The following is a 17260-nucleotide window of genomic DNA, read 5'->3' as shown; positions in this document are numbered from 1 at the left end:
ACAATCAAGGACTCTACAGTGAGCTTGAAGAACCGTAACAAAAACTCTTCAGATATTGTCTCAAACTTTTACACTTTATTTTTCTTCTGCCCTTTTCTGTCTCTATTTGCATGTGTGTATCGCGTATGCACGCTAGTGTGGGTGCGCATGTATCTGTAGGCGTTAACCGAATTAGAGTTTAAGTTTAATAAATTTCAACTTTTCTTCTCTAAACCTAAGAAAGCCTGTTTGTGCTGATTTCTTTGCCTTATAATTAGAAAGTGGTGAACAAGGATTCACCGGGGGGGGGGGGGGGGAGAAAAAAACAGTGTGTTTAAAATTGAACCCTGTTACAGTAAGACCAGGTGAAGGCTGAGAGGGACCCCTAGACACCTTTCTCACCTGGTCATAACATTTTTTACAGTAATTTTTAGTTCTTTAAACTCTACTTACTCACAGGTGGTGGACTAGCCACTGATTAAAATGTTTAATTTTTGTAATACATCCATTTTCAGCTGTATTAATAAAACTGCACCATATTATCACTAGATCAAGGAATATTTTTTGAGGCAAACCTATTTTTAAAATCACTTTCGAAAAAGCTGATCAGTTGTGTTGGGCTATTGCAAATTTTATGTTTGTGATATGCAAAAACATATTTGCATATCAAATCTGAAGTATTGCTTTTGAGAGAAAAAGAAATACTTCTCAAAAACTGCTGAAATTTACATCTGGAATATCAATTGTGCCCAAAGTGGAAACTCTGGGCCAGGTTTTCAAAATGGGCTCTCTGTATCAGTCTCTCAGTAAGTCTTTGTATTTCTCCTGTATTTGTTGACTTATTATTATGATGTGTTAAATAGGCAGATATCCATTCACCAAAATGAGGAAGCTGATGACAGTCTCTGATCCACAACTTGTTTATTGCCAATTCATAGTTCAGTCCAAATATCAGTTCCCACTCTTAGAGTCATAGAGGAATAGGGTTATACAGCACAGAAACAGGCCCTTTGGCCCATCGTGTCTGTGTCGGCCATCAAGCACCTACTATTCTCATCCCATTTTCCAGCACTTGGCCCTAGCCAGGAATGCTATGGCATTTCACCTGCCTCTACCACCTCATCAGGCAGTGCATTCCAGATTCCAACCACCCTATGAGTGATTTTTTTCCCCCTCAAATCCCCTCTAAACCTCCTGCCCCTTACCTTAAATCTATGCCTCCTGGTTATTGACCCCTCCACTAAGCAAAAAGGTTTCTTCCTATCTAAACTATCAGTGCCCTTCATAATTTTGCATACCCCAATTATGTCCCCCCTCAGCCTTCTCTGCTCTAAGGATAACAACCCTAGCCTTTTCAGTCTCTCTTCATAGCTGAAATGCTCCAGCCCAGGCAACATCCTGGTAAAGTTCCTCTGCATCCGCTCCAGGGCAATCACATCCTTCCTATAGTGTGGTGCCCAGAACTGTACACAGTACTCCAGTGTGGCCTGACTCGCATTTTATACAGCTTCCTGATTTGTACTAGTGTTCACCACTAAGTTTTTTTTAATGTATTGATTGTCATCTACAAAATGACAGTGGGCACATCCAAAGAATATCTTGCACCACCAAGCCCGCACCCACCCCCTCCCACCCCGTCCATTTTAGTGGAAGAGTCAAAAAGGTATTCACCTCAGTGGTGATCTGAACAATCTGATTTCAAACTTCTTGCGTGGCCAGATTCCACATTCCCTATTTTGTAATGTCTGCCCCCAGCCCATGCTGAAATGTCTGGCTTCATTTGCTGTTGCCTTTGGCATCTCCTCAATTTTCCTTGTATCTCCATCCACTCTCCTTCCCAATATCTATGTGTATCTATCTCTTATCACCACTAGCTTGATCAGATTCAAACAAAGTTGGTGTTCCGAAGGCTGCTGTAATTCGAATTCCGAAGCTCTAACCAAACTAGAGTTTTTCGACAAGTTTGAAACAATCTTTCCACTCAAGAAATCCAAATGAGTGACTTTTTCCACGATTGGAAGGAAAGTATTTTAAATACTACCAATTATTGGTAAATAAGTGAATAAGTTGATTTTTCTTTGAATTTGTTACATTGTATTCTTTTCTCACTCTCTCCCTCTAATTTTCAACCATTAAAATGTATCTCTCTTGTCTTGATTAAATTTTATATGTGGAATGCTTTGGTCTAGATTTCCATGTTTTCTACAATTTCTAGACTAACTCTTTGTCCAGAGGCAACTCCCCAACTGGGCAAAAACCCAGCCCTCAAATTCATAACTATGATGAGTATCACCTGCTCCCTATTAACACTGAAATGAGACCCGTTTCATTAAAGGGACCAGCATTTTCAATCTTGTCATGGTGTGTGTTACTATATACTAATAAAACCCATTTTGATACAACGATAGAACTCTTGTGATGGGTTGTGAGCACTATCCTGCTCAGTCAGATTCCATTACAAAATTATTTGAAATCAGTGACGGGAAGAGACTAATTGAACTGACAGGCTCACAAACATTGAACAGCCATTAAAATCATAGAAGATGACACAGACAACACAATATGAACATCCATTCTCGCAATACCACTCACCTTTCTTCATCGGTCAAATATTGTTGATTGTTGAACCACCTAAGAAACTTAGGGACTGAGGTGATGCAGTAGTTGTTACATGCAGACTTTAAAAGTTTAATTTGTGCTATCACCTCAAATTCCTGAAAGAGCATGGAAAGAAACAGTAAAAGTTTAAAAAATACACAAAGCATTGCTACTGCTACACCTGGTCACTGGTACTTTTAACTCCTGACCAAAAACTACTTTAAATACGTTTTGTTTGCTGGATACTCAATGCACAGTAAATCATGCCTCAAAGTCTCACTGCAGTGGGAAAAAATGGCACAGACGTGGCACCAAAGAGATGAATCTATACAGGTTATCCAAGGTTGCTTTCAGGCTACAATTCCTCTCAAAGCAGTGCCTGAAAGATGAATCTTCTGAAAAAATATTAATCAAACATTCATTTTAGAACAATATCATACTGGTAAAGGACTGGGAGAGAAGAAAATTTATTCAAGATTGCGAGCTTATTTGAAAGAAATTCTGATGAGTAGAAGCTCATCTACAGTTATTGATCCAAGATGTTGCACCAGAGTGAACTTTGTAGACTGCAAGCGGCTAGAATATTCTGAACCACAACACTGCAGTGTTTTCTTTTGATCACTTACGATGGGCCAAAGGGCCTGTTTCTGTGCTGTATAACTCTACGACTCTGTGACTTGTGGGTTCTCTGCTACATCTTGTATTCAGTGACAGTTTGACAGATAAAAGGGAAAGACTTTTCCTATCAAACGTTGACAACAGCATGTTACTGTTGGGATATAAAGTGTAAGCCAGTATTCATCAGGCCCATTAAAATATGCACACTTTATAATCATCCACTGCTTAGAGCAGCCATTTGATAGATTTATAGCCCCAATTTTAACCTATTCACCTCACTGGAATCTTACAGGTTTGGGACAGATGCCCATTTTGCATCCCAGTTGATTTTATGATCTATTGAAGTCAAACTGAGCAGGGTGTAAACTGCATCTTACCTGAACCCACTCAATTCCCGGGCTAGGCTAAAATTGGAACTCACGTTACACTTTTAGAAATGAAATTTCACTGCTTTCCACATCGTCAAGTTCTTATCATGTTATCATTTTCAGGTTCTCTGCAGAATGCTGTGACATGAAATGAAATTGCTTCAAATATCCTCAACAAAAACCTTGGCAATAAATGCATGTTTGAAAAGTTGGTACCAGCAACATCAGAAATATGAAGGAAAAATGCCCATCACCGGTGATAACCTAGGAGCTGCACTTGGAATCTCTGATGTGTCATGAATGTAACTGATGTCTATCTTCTGAAGGAAAATACTGTGTGAAATATTGAGAAATTATTCATCCGCTTTCATGATTAATGAAAAACTTGCAGTCGCACCGAGACATAATTCAGTAATAATCTCAATCACGTATCAACACTGGGTACAGGCTGTACCGGCAATAACTGCTGAAAGGTAAATTACATCAAGTTAACAACACAGAAAAAGGCTATTTGGCCAGCTGGTCTGTGTCAGTGTTTATATTTCTTCCACCGACTTCATCTGACCTGATCTGAATATCGTTTTATTTCTTTCTCCCACATGCCCACAGCCAAATACTTGCAAGTTGATAGGTAAATTGGCCATTGTAAATTGCCCCTAGTGTAGGTAGGTGGTAGGAGAATGGTGGGGATGTGGTAGGGAATATGGGATTAGTGTAGGATTAGTATAAATGGGTGGTTGTTGGTAGGCACAGACTCGGTGGGCCGAAGGGCCTGTTTCAGTGCTGTATCTCTAAATAAATAAATAAATGCACTTATCTAGCTTCCCCTGAAAGACATCTATGCTATTCATCACAACTACTGCCTGAGGTAGCAAGTTCTACACTCTAACCACTCTCTGTGTAAAGAAGTTTCTCATGAATTCTTTATTGGATTTACTAGTAACTACTTACGGCCCCTAGTTTTGGAACCCCCGACCACTATCCAAGTGAAAAAGAAAGCCCAATAACATTTAAGGGCATGTTTTCCCCACACACACAACTTTGAAAGTTTTTCAAAATGTAGTAATTCATACTAACCCTTCGTTTCTTTTCAAAATTGATCAAATCACCCTACAGGAGAGAAACAAGGACAAAAAACATGAATGCGATTTGTAGAAAGGTTAGATTGTACGACAAAATTATGGGCTTGAATGGTCAAGAGCGAAATACAACCCTGTAAACTTGGCTCCAAATTAGTATGCGGTCAAAACTCAATCATGTATACAACACCAAAGGTGTAATAGATGCACTGCCAAGTCATTATTTCATAAAATAGACAAGTCCTTCTCTGCAGTCAAATTCATCAACACCAATTTGATTATATAAGTCAGCAGCTATTTGAGAATGAAATGGTGTGTGATGTCCAATTAACTGAAAATTACCTGCACACAATAAAATTGGGCAATTTATGCAAAATTTTCAGGATACGGAAAAAATAGGGCTATATTCATAACCAGCTGCGTAGCAACTAGCGTGCGCTTCATTTACAGTGTTTGATTCACAGTGCAAAGCATTAAATTACAATAGCCATGCATATACTTTTTCTCATGTCTGCCTTTGATCAATCTCAGTAGTTATTTTATTGTTGCTTTTATTCTCATCTTCAAGAAACCTGCATTGATACGGTTACTATAGCAACCATCAGCAAAACAGGAATCCCAACATGTGGTAAAACAAACAGACTTACAACATAATCTGGAAGTGCAGTGTCCAGCATTGTGAGATCGGTGAGGAATGTGCCCAGGTAAGGCACAGTTCCTTGCATCACATCCTATAAAATAGAGGCAAATTTGTTCAACCCATTTTGAATGTGTTAATTGCCACATTTCCTAAACATACTACCCATAATTAACTTGTTCCCTTTAGTATGCATCAAAATCAATTTGCAACCAGAACATTCAGAACATTTAATACAGAATGGTATAATGTTACAAAGCTTGATCCACATAGACCAGGAAAGTTTGATTCCTAGTCTGTACTGTGTTAACCATCTCAATCTTTGGGTAACTTTGTCATGTGAGCTCTTCCACACGTTACTGTTATAAATAACATTAACCATTCTTGCTTATTGTGAACACTTCAGTTATATACAAAGATAATGCACATAAACAGCATTGGTTAAATACAATATTGTCTCTTTCAACCCTAAACCACAGGCAGTTCACTTATTTGTAAATACAGGCAAAACATTATATTGTCCTCTATCTTTTTTTTCTTCTTTTTCTCCTCATCTCCTAAAATTGACTGAATTAATGGCTGGAACCTGGTACAACCAGAGGCCATCCTTCATTTGGTAACCTAGGTGATGACTGTTTGTAGCCTATTCCATTAGAGGGCATCACCGCTGAGCTCATTTGGCTCCTCATCTGATACTCAGATATGCAACTTTCCAGCAGGAGCTAATGGACAGCTATCAGGAACTCAGCTAGTTTTGTATAATTTTACAATACAGAAGAAGGGTGTTCAGAAAAACATAAGATAACGTATCAGCCCCAGGAGCTTGCTCTGCCATTCAATAGGGTCATGGCTGATCTCAGACCACAACTCCACTTTCCTGAGTGATCCTCACATCCCGGGATTCCCTCGGGGTCCAAAAATATATTGATGTCAGCTTTGAATATAGTCAGCAACTGAACATCCACAACTTTCTGGGGTTGAGAATTCCAAAGATTCACAACATGTAGTGAAAAAAATTCTCTTTATCTCAGTCCTAAATGGCTGACCCCTTATTCTGTGACTGTGCCCCAGGGCATTCGACTCCCCAACCAGGGGAAAAACAGCCTCTCAGCACCTATGCTCCCAAACCCTCTCAGAATCTTGTGTTTCAATGAGATCACTTCTCATTCTTCTAAACTCAAGACAGTTTAGTTCTTGTCATGAAGACCCCCATGTGCCAAGTATGAGGCATTTAATTTTTATCATATGAACATTAATTTTAAACTGTTGCTGAAGAAATGACTTGCCTAACAAGATCACAAGACATTTGGCTGGAGGACATTTGCATACTAAGAGACAGTGCTTGTGGAGACAAAGCAACTACTCCTTTGGTCCAATTAACCCAAATGGATTTTGATCACCAGACATTAAAGGTGTAAGGACTCACATTCCAGGGTCTGCTCAGAATCCACAAACGCAGGAGTGGTTAAACCAGCTGGTCACATGACTGACCTGCTGGTCCAAGCGTTTTTGAAGTACACACAGGACAGTTTGAAGACAGACTGCAGATTGCAACTGGACCTGGAGCAAGAGGGCCTCTCTCCTGGATGGCTCTCTCTCGCTTCCTCACAAGCCTCCGCACCCTCTAAAGTCACTTAAACCTCAAGAGAGAGAAGACTCCTACATCAAAACAAGTTAAAGTGTGCACTGGGCCCCAACGAAGAGCAAGACTTAACGGCAATCAAAGACTCCACATTGAAGTCAAAGGATTGTAAATACACCCAGCCATTGCCTCAAATTTTTCCCCTTATTCTTTCTACTTTTTCTGTCTCTATCTACTTGTGTGTTTATCACATAAGCATGCTATCGTGGTCGCGTAGCCTATTCGTAGTCGCTAACCGGATTAGAGTTTAAAGTTAATAAACTTCCACCTTTCTTGTTTAAATCTGAGAAAACCTGATGGATTTCTTTGCCTTACAATTGGAAAGTAGTGAACAAGGATTCACTGAGGGGGGAGCTGCAACACAGTGGGCGGAATTTTATTTGGGTGCCGCGCTGTGCAGTGGCTCCCTTTAAACTTGGTGGGGTGCCTGCATTCAGCTGCTGCCATAAAGCCCCGGTGATATTTCATGCGGGGGCTCATTAGCATCACTGCGCTGAGCACCACCCTCCCAACCCCCATATTACATGGGGAGAGGTGTGACATTGGGCGCAGTGAGAGACCTTTTGACAGCTGTGTAGCGGGTGCTGGGGCCTATTTAATGCGTCCCAGCACCCATTTCCTGACAGCTGTCAAAGTAATATTTAGCTCACTGTTGAAGAGTGGGGCTGCAGTCAATCTGGCAGCAAAGCAGAAAGTGCTGGAGAAACTCAGCAGGTCAGCCAGCATCTGTGGAGAGTGAAGCAAAGTTAACTTGACCAAATTCACAGAGCAATGCAAATACGTCTTTCACTTAATGTTCCTCGCCAACATCTGTGTCCTTTTCTCTGTGTGAATGATGTGTGCCAGCACCTAGCGCCAATGTCACATCCCTTTGCACCATCAGCCCTTCAGGAGAACCAATGTATGCAATAACATCATTGCTATGCCACCACTACTCATGAACGTCTCCAGTGATATGGACATTCACTCGCTCAGCTGCTGCCTCTGATGATTTACACAGGGTTGTTGCAGATGTGGACTGGTGCACAGCAGGTGAGCAAGGGTGATGTGTGACTTGCAGAGCTAATGCCGGTTCTTCTGGAGCAGAAAGCCTTTGTCTGATAAGCCACTGCCGTACATCCCTAGCTCACTGCTAGCCCTGCGTGCAGAGCTTGGGTGCCTTCTGCCCTCCCATGCGCCTTTCATGTTGGAGGTCTTCAGCGTCCTCATAGTCCGAGGAGGAATGCTGTTGATGTCTCTCCTCATCAAGACAGGCCTGGTCCCTACTGGGTGCATAGTTGTGCACAGCAGCAAAGAAAGGAGCTGGACTTTTCAGCCCATACAGGGCATCATCCTATCTGTACAGGAATTCGAAACGCTCTTTCAGCATGCTGATCTCCAGCTCTTGCAGTTCAGTGGCTGGCGTTGTATCTCTTCTCTGCAGCAGTGGTGGGATCTGTCACTGGTGTCAGGAGCCATGTCTGCAAAGGATAGCCCTGATCTCCAAGAAGCCACCCCTCCATCTAAGCCAGTTCAGTGAACAGCGGTGGCAGCTGGGACTAGCGCAGGTCCCAGGGGTCATGGCAGCTGCCTGAGAAGCAGGCACAGATTTGCATGAAGCATCTCTGGTGATCACATACCAGCTTCACCCAGATTGAGAGGGATCCTTTAATGGTGACGTCTTCAGGTAGTAGCCTGGCGGGAGGCCTTATGACCACACGAATGCAGTCTATGAACGTTACAAGCTATGGTTCTCCGGCAATGGTGCCGAAATTGATGGCTCTCTTAGCCTAGCTGTGAGAGACTGTCCTGAAGCGGACATACTCACTGGCCTTCTGGTGCAGGGCATTGGTGACCTCCCTGATGCAGCAGTGCACTGCTGACTGTGTGATCCCACAAAGGTCTCTGGTGGGCCCCTGAAAAGCTGCAAAGGTGTCAAGCTTGATAACCACTGAAACTATGAGAACGAAAGGGATAGGATGTCTACCAAAGCCGATGGGCTGCAGGTCATCTTTGAACAGGGCACAGAGACATGTCACCACCCTCTCTACATGCGCAATCGCATCTGACACTGGTGCTCTGACATCTGATGGCATGTCATGTGGAGCCTGTCGATGCACAGCAATCATAAAGGCAAGCTCCCCTTGGGGGTTGCTGCTCACGACCGGGGGCCTCTACATGGATCGCACCTGCCTGTTGATTTTGCCTCAGGCGCATATGGATCCTCAGGAGCAGAGCATCACACAATGTAGGATGAGCCTACCTATTTCCATGTGATAAATAAAGTTGACCCCTTCATTTATTCGAAGGCTCCAAGGAGGGCAGGGATTGGTGTTGACGGGTACATCAGGTGCTTTCATGGATCAACTTTGTGGCATGGCATTGCTCATCTTGGCCAACACTCAAGAGTGGCACAGCATGAGCACATCAAGATCTTCCAGCTGCATCGATTGCCCCTACCATCAATATAATCTTAACGCTCCTACCCTTTCTGGTACCCTGCCCACGCACAGGATGACCAGAGTGCCATTGCTCCTTCACAAACACAAACAAACGCAGCGTGTACACTGTTTACGGAGGGAGGGTACACAGTAGCTCCTTTCATGCCTGCAGAGCTTTCCCAGAGTAGTCCCAGATCCCCTCCCTCCTCCCTTCCATAATGCAGAGTGAGACTCCTCGAATCCCCCCTCCCTCCTCCCTTCCATAATGCAGAGTGAGACCCCTGAAAACAGAACTTACCTTCCATCGTGAAAACATCTGCTTCTGAAAACCCGTCAGCTTTTCTGTTCAGAACATGATGGCACGTGATAGCTGCCTGTTCAATTTAAAATCTGGAAGTGTCCATGAAGAGGCGGTGGGCTGCATAATCTGCAGAGGTAAGTACCGTTTTACATATCTTCATTGGGGTGTCGCCACCGAGCGACGGGGGTGGGGGGAGCAGGGGGGATGGGCCGCAACAAGGTCCCCCCGCCATCAATAATTTGTGGTGGGCCCTTCTCGACGTCGCAGGTTGAGGCGGGCCTCTCCCTGCAGAATTTTACCAGCCCCTGTACTGCGACCCACGGTATCAAGGGGCCGGTAAAATTCAGCCCGTGTTTGAAAATTAAACCCTGTTCTGGTCAAACCAGGCAAAGGCTGGGAGGGAACCCCTGGACCCCTTTCTCACCTGGTCATAACAGAAATTTGGGTGGTAGCATCTGGAATTGATCCACAGGCAAGCGAGGAAATTGGAAGTGGGAAGTCAAATTGATCCCAATCAAAAAGAGAAAAGATTTCAATCCAGGTTTTCTTGTGGTTGTGTGTGCTAGTGTACGAACTTGTCTGCGATTGAAGCCAGTCGTTCCCCAAGCCAGGGTGAAGTAACTTGTGATAAGTTAAAAGCACTGTCTGGAAAAGTTGAGAAAAATGGCTGAGCAGTGTGGGATCACTGTCCATGACAAGGCTAGAAAGTCTGAACTCCTAAGACTAGTGGCCGAACATTTTTCCTGTGAATCTGAAGAAGCAGAAACTGGGTTAGAATTAAGCCCTGACAGGGTATTGTGAGCAAAGCGACAATTGGAACAGAGGAAACCTGAATTTGAGGAAAGAGAAAAAGAGAGAGAGAGACAGGAGAGAGAGAAAGAAAGAGCCTTCCAGAAAGAATGCGAAGACAGAGAGCTGAGGCGACTTGAGTTAACTAGGGTGCGACAGAGTAACCCCAGTGAAATCATGGCCAATATGGAGAACCGTAATTCAGGGCTGGGTTCAGAATTATTAAAACATTTTCCCAACTGATCCCAAAATTCAATGAGGGAGACGTGGAAGTGATTTTTGTTACTTTTGAAAAACTGGCAAGGCAGTTAAAGTGGCCTGTTGAGGCTTGGACGCGGCAGATACAAAGCAAGTTAATAGGAAAAGCCCATGAGCTTTATTCCATGTTGCCAGATGAGAGTTCATCAGATTATGAACTGGCAAAAAAATGCTATCCTTGGGGCATATGAGTTAGTACTGGAAGCCTACCACCAAAAGTTTAGAACCGTCAAGAAGCAGGCTGATCAAACTTTCCTGGAGTTTGAGAGAAGTAAGCAGCTGGCTTTTGAACCAGTGGCTGAGGGCTCCGAAAGTGCAGCTCAACAAGGAAAATCTCAGAGAAGTGACTTTGCTCGAGGAATTTAAAAACTCTCTCCCACTTTCCATAAAGACACATGTCGAGGAACAGAAGGTTCAAAGAGCCCGGCAAGCCGCAGTGCTGGCTAATGAATTTGCTCTCATTTATCAGTTGGTTCTCCAGGGGAAAACCATTCCTCGTCATCTCCACAAATCTGAAAAGGACAAAGGGTGGGAAGGTGATAGAAGCCCAAGCAATCCTGAGAGGGAAAGAAAAGCAGGAGACACAGGGGCCTCTCCTCCAGCCAAAAAGGAAGGTGCTGTAAGTAGGAGTGAGCACCTGTGTACTTCCATTGTAATAAAGCAGGGCATCTGAGAGCTGACTGCTGGAGACTAAAGAGAAAACCTGTAGGGTTAATCAGGGCATAGCCACTCAGTGAAGGAGAAGGGACCCTGATGGAAAGAACAGCAGAACAAGCTGTGGCTTTAACTGCAGTAAGAATCAGACCCAGGAAGCCTACCGCTGCAAGTGCAGGAAAATTTAATAGGATTTTAGAAGGTTATCAGGGTGTTGTGTCTGAAGGGAGAGTAACCCCACACCCCTCGAGTGGGAAAAGCAAGCCCATAGTAATCCTCAGGGACACAAGGGCCATTAGATCCCTTTTACTGGGAAAAGGCCTGACCTTTCCCCCAGAGAGTGCAATAAACATCAGAATGGTGGTGAATGGTATTGGAGGGCAGTGTATGCCTGTACCTTTACAGTGGGTGCACTTGGAGTGCGACCTAGTTTCGGGACCAGTGACTGTAAGGATTGTCCCTAGTTTGCCTGTGAATGAGGTTGACCTGCTCCTAGGTAATGATCTGGCAGGGATGAAGGTGGTAGCTTCCCCAGTAGTGAAAGACAGACTGCAGGAGTTCAGAAAGACAGGGCAGTGGCAGAAGGTGACCCCTGCAGTTTCCCTGAATGTGTAGTGAATCAAGCCATGAGCAAACCAGCTCCCTGAGAGGAGACTGAATTGGCACTGCAGGCAGATGACCATGAGGTCTGTCTGTTTGAGACTTTCTTTGGAAAGTTAGAAGACCCAGGAATGAATTAAATGAATCTTCCCTAGCCAAGGCTCAGCGAGCTGACCCAGTATTGCGAGAGTTAGCACAGGCTGCCCAGTCTGAAATTGAAGCAGAGGGAGTCCGTAACTGCTACTATTTAAAGAATGAGGTACTGATGAGGAAATAGAGTTCTCCTTACAGACCTGAGAGCAAGGAGTAGACAGTAGTTCATCAGTTAGTGGTGCCGCAGAGGTACCGGAGAGAAATATTAAGAAGGACACACGAGATTACAGTGGCTGTACATATCAGTATACGAAATACCAAAGCCCATATAAGACAGTGTTTTAACTGGCTAAAACGCCACAAAGATGTGGTGGAATACTGTTGGAGTTGTCACACGTGCCAGGTTGAGGGTAAACCCCAACCTACAGTGAAATCTGACCCTGCCAGATCATTACCCAAGCATCCCTAAGTCCTTTATTGGTGTTTGTAGGACCCTCCAGCAGAGGGCTGGTGAACTGGAAGGGAACCCTGTCGAGAACAAAAGGGCACAGGCAGGCACACAGCTGGCGAAAGGGGCAAAGAAACCAAGAGGGCAGGTTAAAGAAATCCCAAATAGAAACCCCTACCGTCCGGTCAGCCAACCCCAAAATATTTAAAAAGTTAGACCCCACATCCTCCCATGTAAATGCAGACACTAGAAGCACCCCACCAGAGATGCTAACAGCATTTACAGGAACCTGCAGAGACAAAGAAAGTCCTCAAGAGGGCAGAGAAACCATGAGGGTGATGCTTCACCAAGTCGAGGTGCCACATTGGAGTGCAGCAGAATCTGGACAAATACCTGCAATCAGGAGTGTACCAGATGTGAAAGGAAAGATTAGCAAGGAATCCTCCCCCACAGTCAGGGGAAAAGGGAACCAACCATCCCCTAAGGTGAAAAGCCCTTGTATGACTCCTCAAAGCACTGAAAGAGAGTTCAAAGTAGAACCGCCCACTGCCGACGCACATAAGCGGAACTCCCACTTAGAGCTAATTAAATCTAACTCTCCCCCTGCAGACCCTAACAAGAACAAAGACACCCTAGGCAGTCATGGAAATGCGCAAACTGAAAAACTTCCCCAAAAATCACATGTTTACTGGGATGCCAAAAAGGGCAGGTTAAAGCAGCACTGCTACCAAGAAGAAATAGGCTGTAACAACTGTTAGGAATTCTGAATGAATGAGAGAGATGCATGTGTGTTTTCCTGGACTTATCTTCTCTCTGATCCCTTTTCATGAAATGTTCTTTTAAAAAAATATCGTATCTCATTCCACTGGGTATGGAGGTGTCGAAGACCCCCACCTGCCAAGAATGAGGCACATTAATTTTGTCATATGAACAGTAATTTTGAATTGTTGCTGGAGTGAAGAGATGACTTGCTTAAAGAGATCAACAAATATTTGGCTGAAGGATCATTTGCATACTAAAAGACAGTGCTTGTGGAGACAAAGCAACTACTCCCTTGTCCAATTAACCCAAATGGATTTTGATGATCAGACATTGAAAGTGAAAGAAAACTCGCATTCCAGGATCAGCTAAGATGATAGAATCCACAAATGCAGGCATGGTTAAACCAGCTGGTCACATGACGAACCTGCTGGTCCAAGCATTTTTGAAGGACGCGCAGGACAGTTTGAAGACAGACTGCAGATTGCAACTGAACCTGGAGCAAGAGAGCTTCTCTGCTGGTTGCCTCTCTCTCGCTTTCTCACAAGCTTCTAGACCTACTGAAGTCGCTTAAACCTCAAGAGAGAGAAGACTCCGACATCGAAACAAGTTAAAGTGTGCACTGGACCCCAACGAACAACAAGACTTACCAGCAATCAAAGACTCCACGTTGAAGTCGAAGGACTGTAAATACACCCAGCCTCAAACTTTTTCCCTTTATTCTTTCTACTTTTTCTGTTTGTATCTGTGTGTGTGTTTATCACGTATGCACGCTAGCGTGGTCACATCGCAAATTTGTAGTTGTTAATTGGATTAGAGTTTATGGTTAATAAGCTTCCACCTTTCTTTTCTAAATCTAAGATTTCTTTGCCTTACAATTGGAAAGCTGTGAACAGGGGAGCTAAAACACTGTGTTTTTAAAATTAAACTGTGTTACGGTTGAACCAGGCAAAGGCTGAGAGGGAACCCCTCGATCTCTTTCTCACCCGGTCATAACATACTACTCAATCTGTACAACCCTCTCATCCCAGGAACCAATCTATTTAGTCTGCCACAGCTGTGATGCCTCTCTGAATGATCTATTTTGTCTAGATCAAGGTTGTCAAACATTTTTTTTATTTGTTCATAGGATGTCGGCAACGCTGGCTAGGCCAGCATTTATTGCCCATCCCTAATTGCCCACTGAAAACATTTAAGAGTCAGCCACATTGCTGTGGATCAGGCGTCACATGTAGGCCAGACCAGATAAAGATGGCAGATTTCCTTCCCTAAAGGACATTAGTGAACAATATGGCTTTGCAACAATTGACAATGGTTTCACCATCACCATTAGATTAACTTTTAATTCCAGATTTATGAATTGGATTCAAATCTCACCCTATCTGCCATGGTGGGATTTAAACCCATTTCCCCAGATCATTTGCCTGGGTGTCTGGATTACTGGTCCAGTGACATTCCACTACGCCACCACCTCCACCATACAGCCTAAGGGCCAGAATTGGCCCACCAAAGGTTTCCATCCAGCCTGCAAATGTATTTCAGAAATACGTCATTTCACATTGTCTTCTTAGAGTTCAGAAAAATTGAGCATCTGACAGTCTGCTTTTAGAACTCAGATTCATATCTTTCTAACAAAAATACTACATTTAGTCCATTTCAAATACAGAACAAAAAGCTACATTTAAAATCAATTAGGAATTAGACAGAAAACCCATGCTTTGACTATTTTCTGACTGTAACAATGAGCAGTGTTGTGGCAATTTGGCACAAAGAGTTTTATAACTAACCAATATCAGGATTAATTGCAAGTGGAGGAATGAAATAGATAAAAAATGAATGGACAATGAGCATGATGAGAGAGTTAGGAGAGATGACTGAAAACTTGGTTGCAAAGATGGGATTTCAGAAGGTTTTTGAAGCTGGAGAGAAGTGGAGGCGGTCAGGAAATTAAGGAGTTCCAAAGTTGGGCTGAAGCAACTGAATGCTCTGCAACCAATGGTGCAGTGAAGAGAGGGGGTGTATGTAAAAGAAAATAGAGATGGGTGAAGGATTGGGAGTGGAAGCAGGAAGTTTCAGGAAATAGGCAGAACAAGGCTGTAAAGATTTGAAAATTTGTATTTTAAGTTCAGTACATTGGGGATAGGGAGCCAATGAAGGTCAGTGGTGGGAATGATCGACTCGCAGGATTGTGTACCGGCTGGTGTGAACCATGTTTAAATTTATGGAGGCTGAATGACGGGAAGATGTAGGAAACATCTAGTCAAGGCATCAAAAACAGGTTTAAAGGTCCCAGGGAGATGGAGAGAAGTCGGCGTGGAGGCGTGTGATGATGTAAAAGCACAAGCAAGTGGTCTTGGTGATGGAGGGGATGTGACGTTTAGGTCGAGATGAAACAGTATATAAAGACTTTTCACAGTCCAGTTCAATCTAAGCAAGGAAGGAAGCTACAGCAGAAGCCAAAAACCATGGCTTCTCGGTATCATCGTGGTGATAAAGATGCCAGATACTACACCCTATGCAGAGGACTTGGTTGAGTGTGTTAGGTGCCTAATGTTTCCTAAAACACACAAGACACAGTGAACACTTGCTACAACTGGCAGAGAAGCCATTATACGAATGGGAGACTTTCTTCATGTTCATAACGACTGTGTTGGCCATTCAGCCCAATCATTCTATTTAAAATCCTATTGAACATTTTATTCACTTTATTGATTTGAATTAATGTGTTTAAAAACGGGAAGTCTGGAGGAGGTAAAAAAAATTCTCCTCATGGAGCCAAGTACTGAACAACAGCTTGGTGGTAGCAAGGTCGATTGGTGGGGCAGGGGGGTGGGGGAGTTGGCAGTGGGTTGGGTGGTGGTGGGTGTGAGGAAAGATTTAGGCGAATGGTTCCAGGGATGGGGGATTTCAGTTATGTGGATAGATTGGAGAAGCTGGGGTTGTTCTCTTTAGAGAAGGTTGAGAAGAGATTTGATAGAGGTGTCTAAAACCATGAGGGGTCAAAACAAAGTAGATAGAGTGAAATTTTTCTCATTGGGCAGAATGCTCGAGAACCAGAGGACACGGATTTAAGGTGAATGGCAAAAGAACCAAAGGTGACATGAGGAAATACTTTTTTTTGAAGGCAGTAAGTGGTTACGATCTGGAATGCAGCAGCTGAAATGGTGGTGGAGCAGGTTCAATCATGACTTTCTAAAGGAAATTGGATAAGAACCTGAAGAGAAAAAAATTGCAGGGTTACAGGAAAGGGTGGGGTAGTGGGACGAACTAAACTGCTCTTGTAGAACCGGCAAGGGCTCAATGGGTCAGATGGTCTCCTGTCCTGTAACTATTCTGTGATTCTGAGTAGGATGAGGAGAGAAGAATGGAGTTGTTGTAATTCCTAGAAGTCTAAAAAACATGTGCTCGAGGTGAAACATGTTTTTTTGGATAAAAACACAAATACAATTTGGCGAAACTGATTTGTTGTTGGACTGCCAAACACAGTAAGGCAAAAAAAGTTACTTCATCAACTCATTTTTTTGTATAACAGCAGCAGGCAAGCCTTTCAAACCTCTCAATTTGATTGAACACATTTTGCTCTTTTTCAGACACCGAGGAGGGAATTTTATGTTCTCCCCCATGACGGCTTTGGAGACGGGGAGACCATGTAATCGGGTGGGGTGGTGGCCAGTGGGTCCCCGCTGCCTCCCCACCTCCGCCATAATTAAGTGTGGGATAGGAAGGCCTGTGAACGGCCTTCCTGCTCCACCGTCAATTAATGCCCAATTAATGGCCTCATCCCACTGCCATCGCAATCAGCCAAGCGGCAGGCGGCCCTGGGGAGCACAGTAAGAAAAACCATGTGGGATGCTTTCCGGCTCCAGGGCGGAGGAGGGGGGCTTGAATTAGGGACCTGGCATCAGGTTGGGGGGCCTGTTGATAGCTACCCCCATGCCCTTTCTGCCAAACCCCATACACTGCCCTACCCCACACCCCCATACCACGAGACCCCTCCCGCCCTGACCTACCTGTGCT

The 17260-nt window shown here is 43.8% G+C and overlaps 1 protein-coding gene across 1 annotated transcript in view; it reads right to left on the bottom strand.

Moving 5' to 3' along the window:
• Window positions 1-17260, bottom strand: part of LOC137373256 (ral guanine nucleotide dissociation stimulator-like 1) — a 58439-nt gene that overhangs the window by 15039 nt on the left and 26140 nt on the right. The window contains exons 12-14 of the mRNA XM_068038105.1: window positions 5290-5373; window positions 4641-4673; window positions 2572-2693 (exon numbers count right to left, since the gene is read on the bottom strand). Coding sequence (XP_067894206.1) covers window positions 2572-2693; window positions 4641-4673; window positions 5290-5373 — 239 coding nt within the window. The remainder of the gene's footprint in view (window positions 1-2571; window positions 2694-4640; window positions 4674-5289; window positions 5374-17260) is intronic.

The sequence above is a fragment of the Heterodontus francisci genome, chromosome 8 (genome assembly GCF_036365525.1).
Source record: "Heterodontus francisci isolate sHetFra1 chromosome 8, sHetFra1.hap1, whole genome shotgun sequence".
Lineage (NCBI taxonomy): Eukaryota > Metazoa > Chordata > Chondrichthyes > Heterodontiformes > Heterodontidae > Heterodontus > Heterodontus francisci.
The sequence above is the reverse complement of the archived record's forward strand: the minus strand, read 5'-3'. Positions and strand labels throughout refer to the sequence as shown.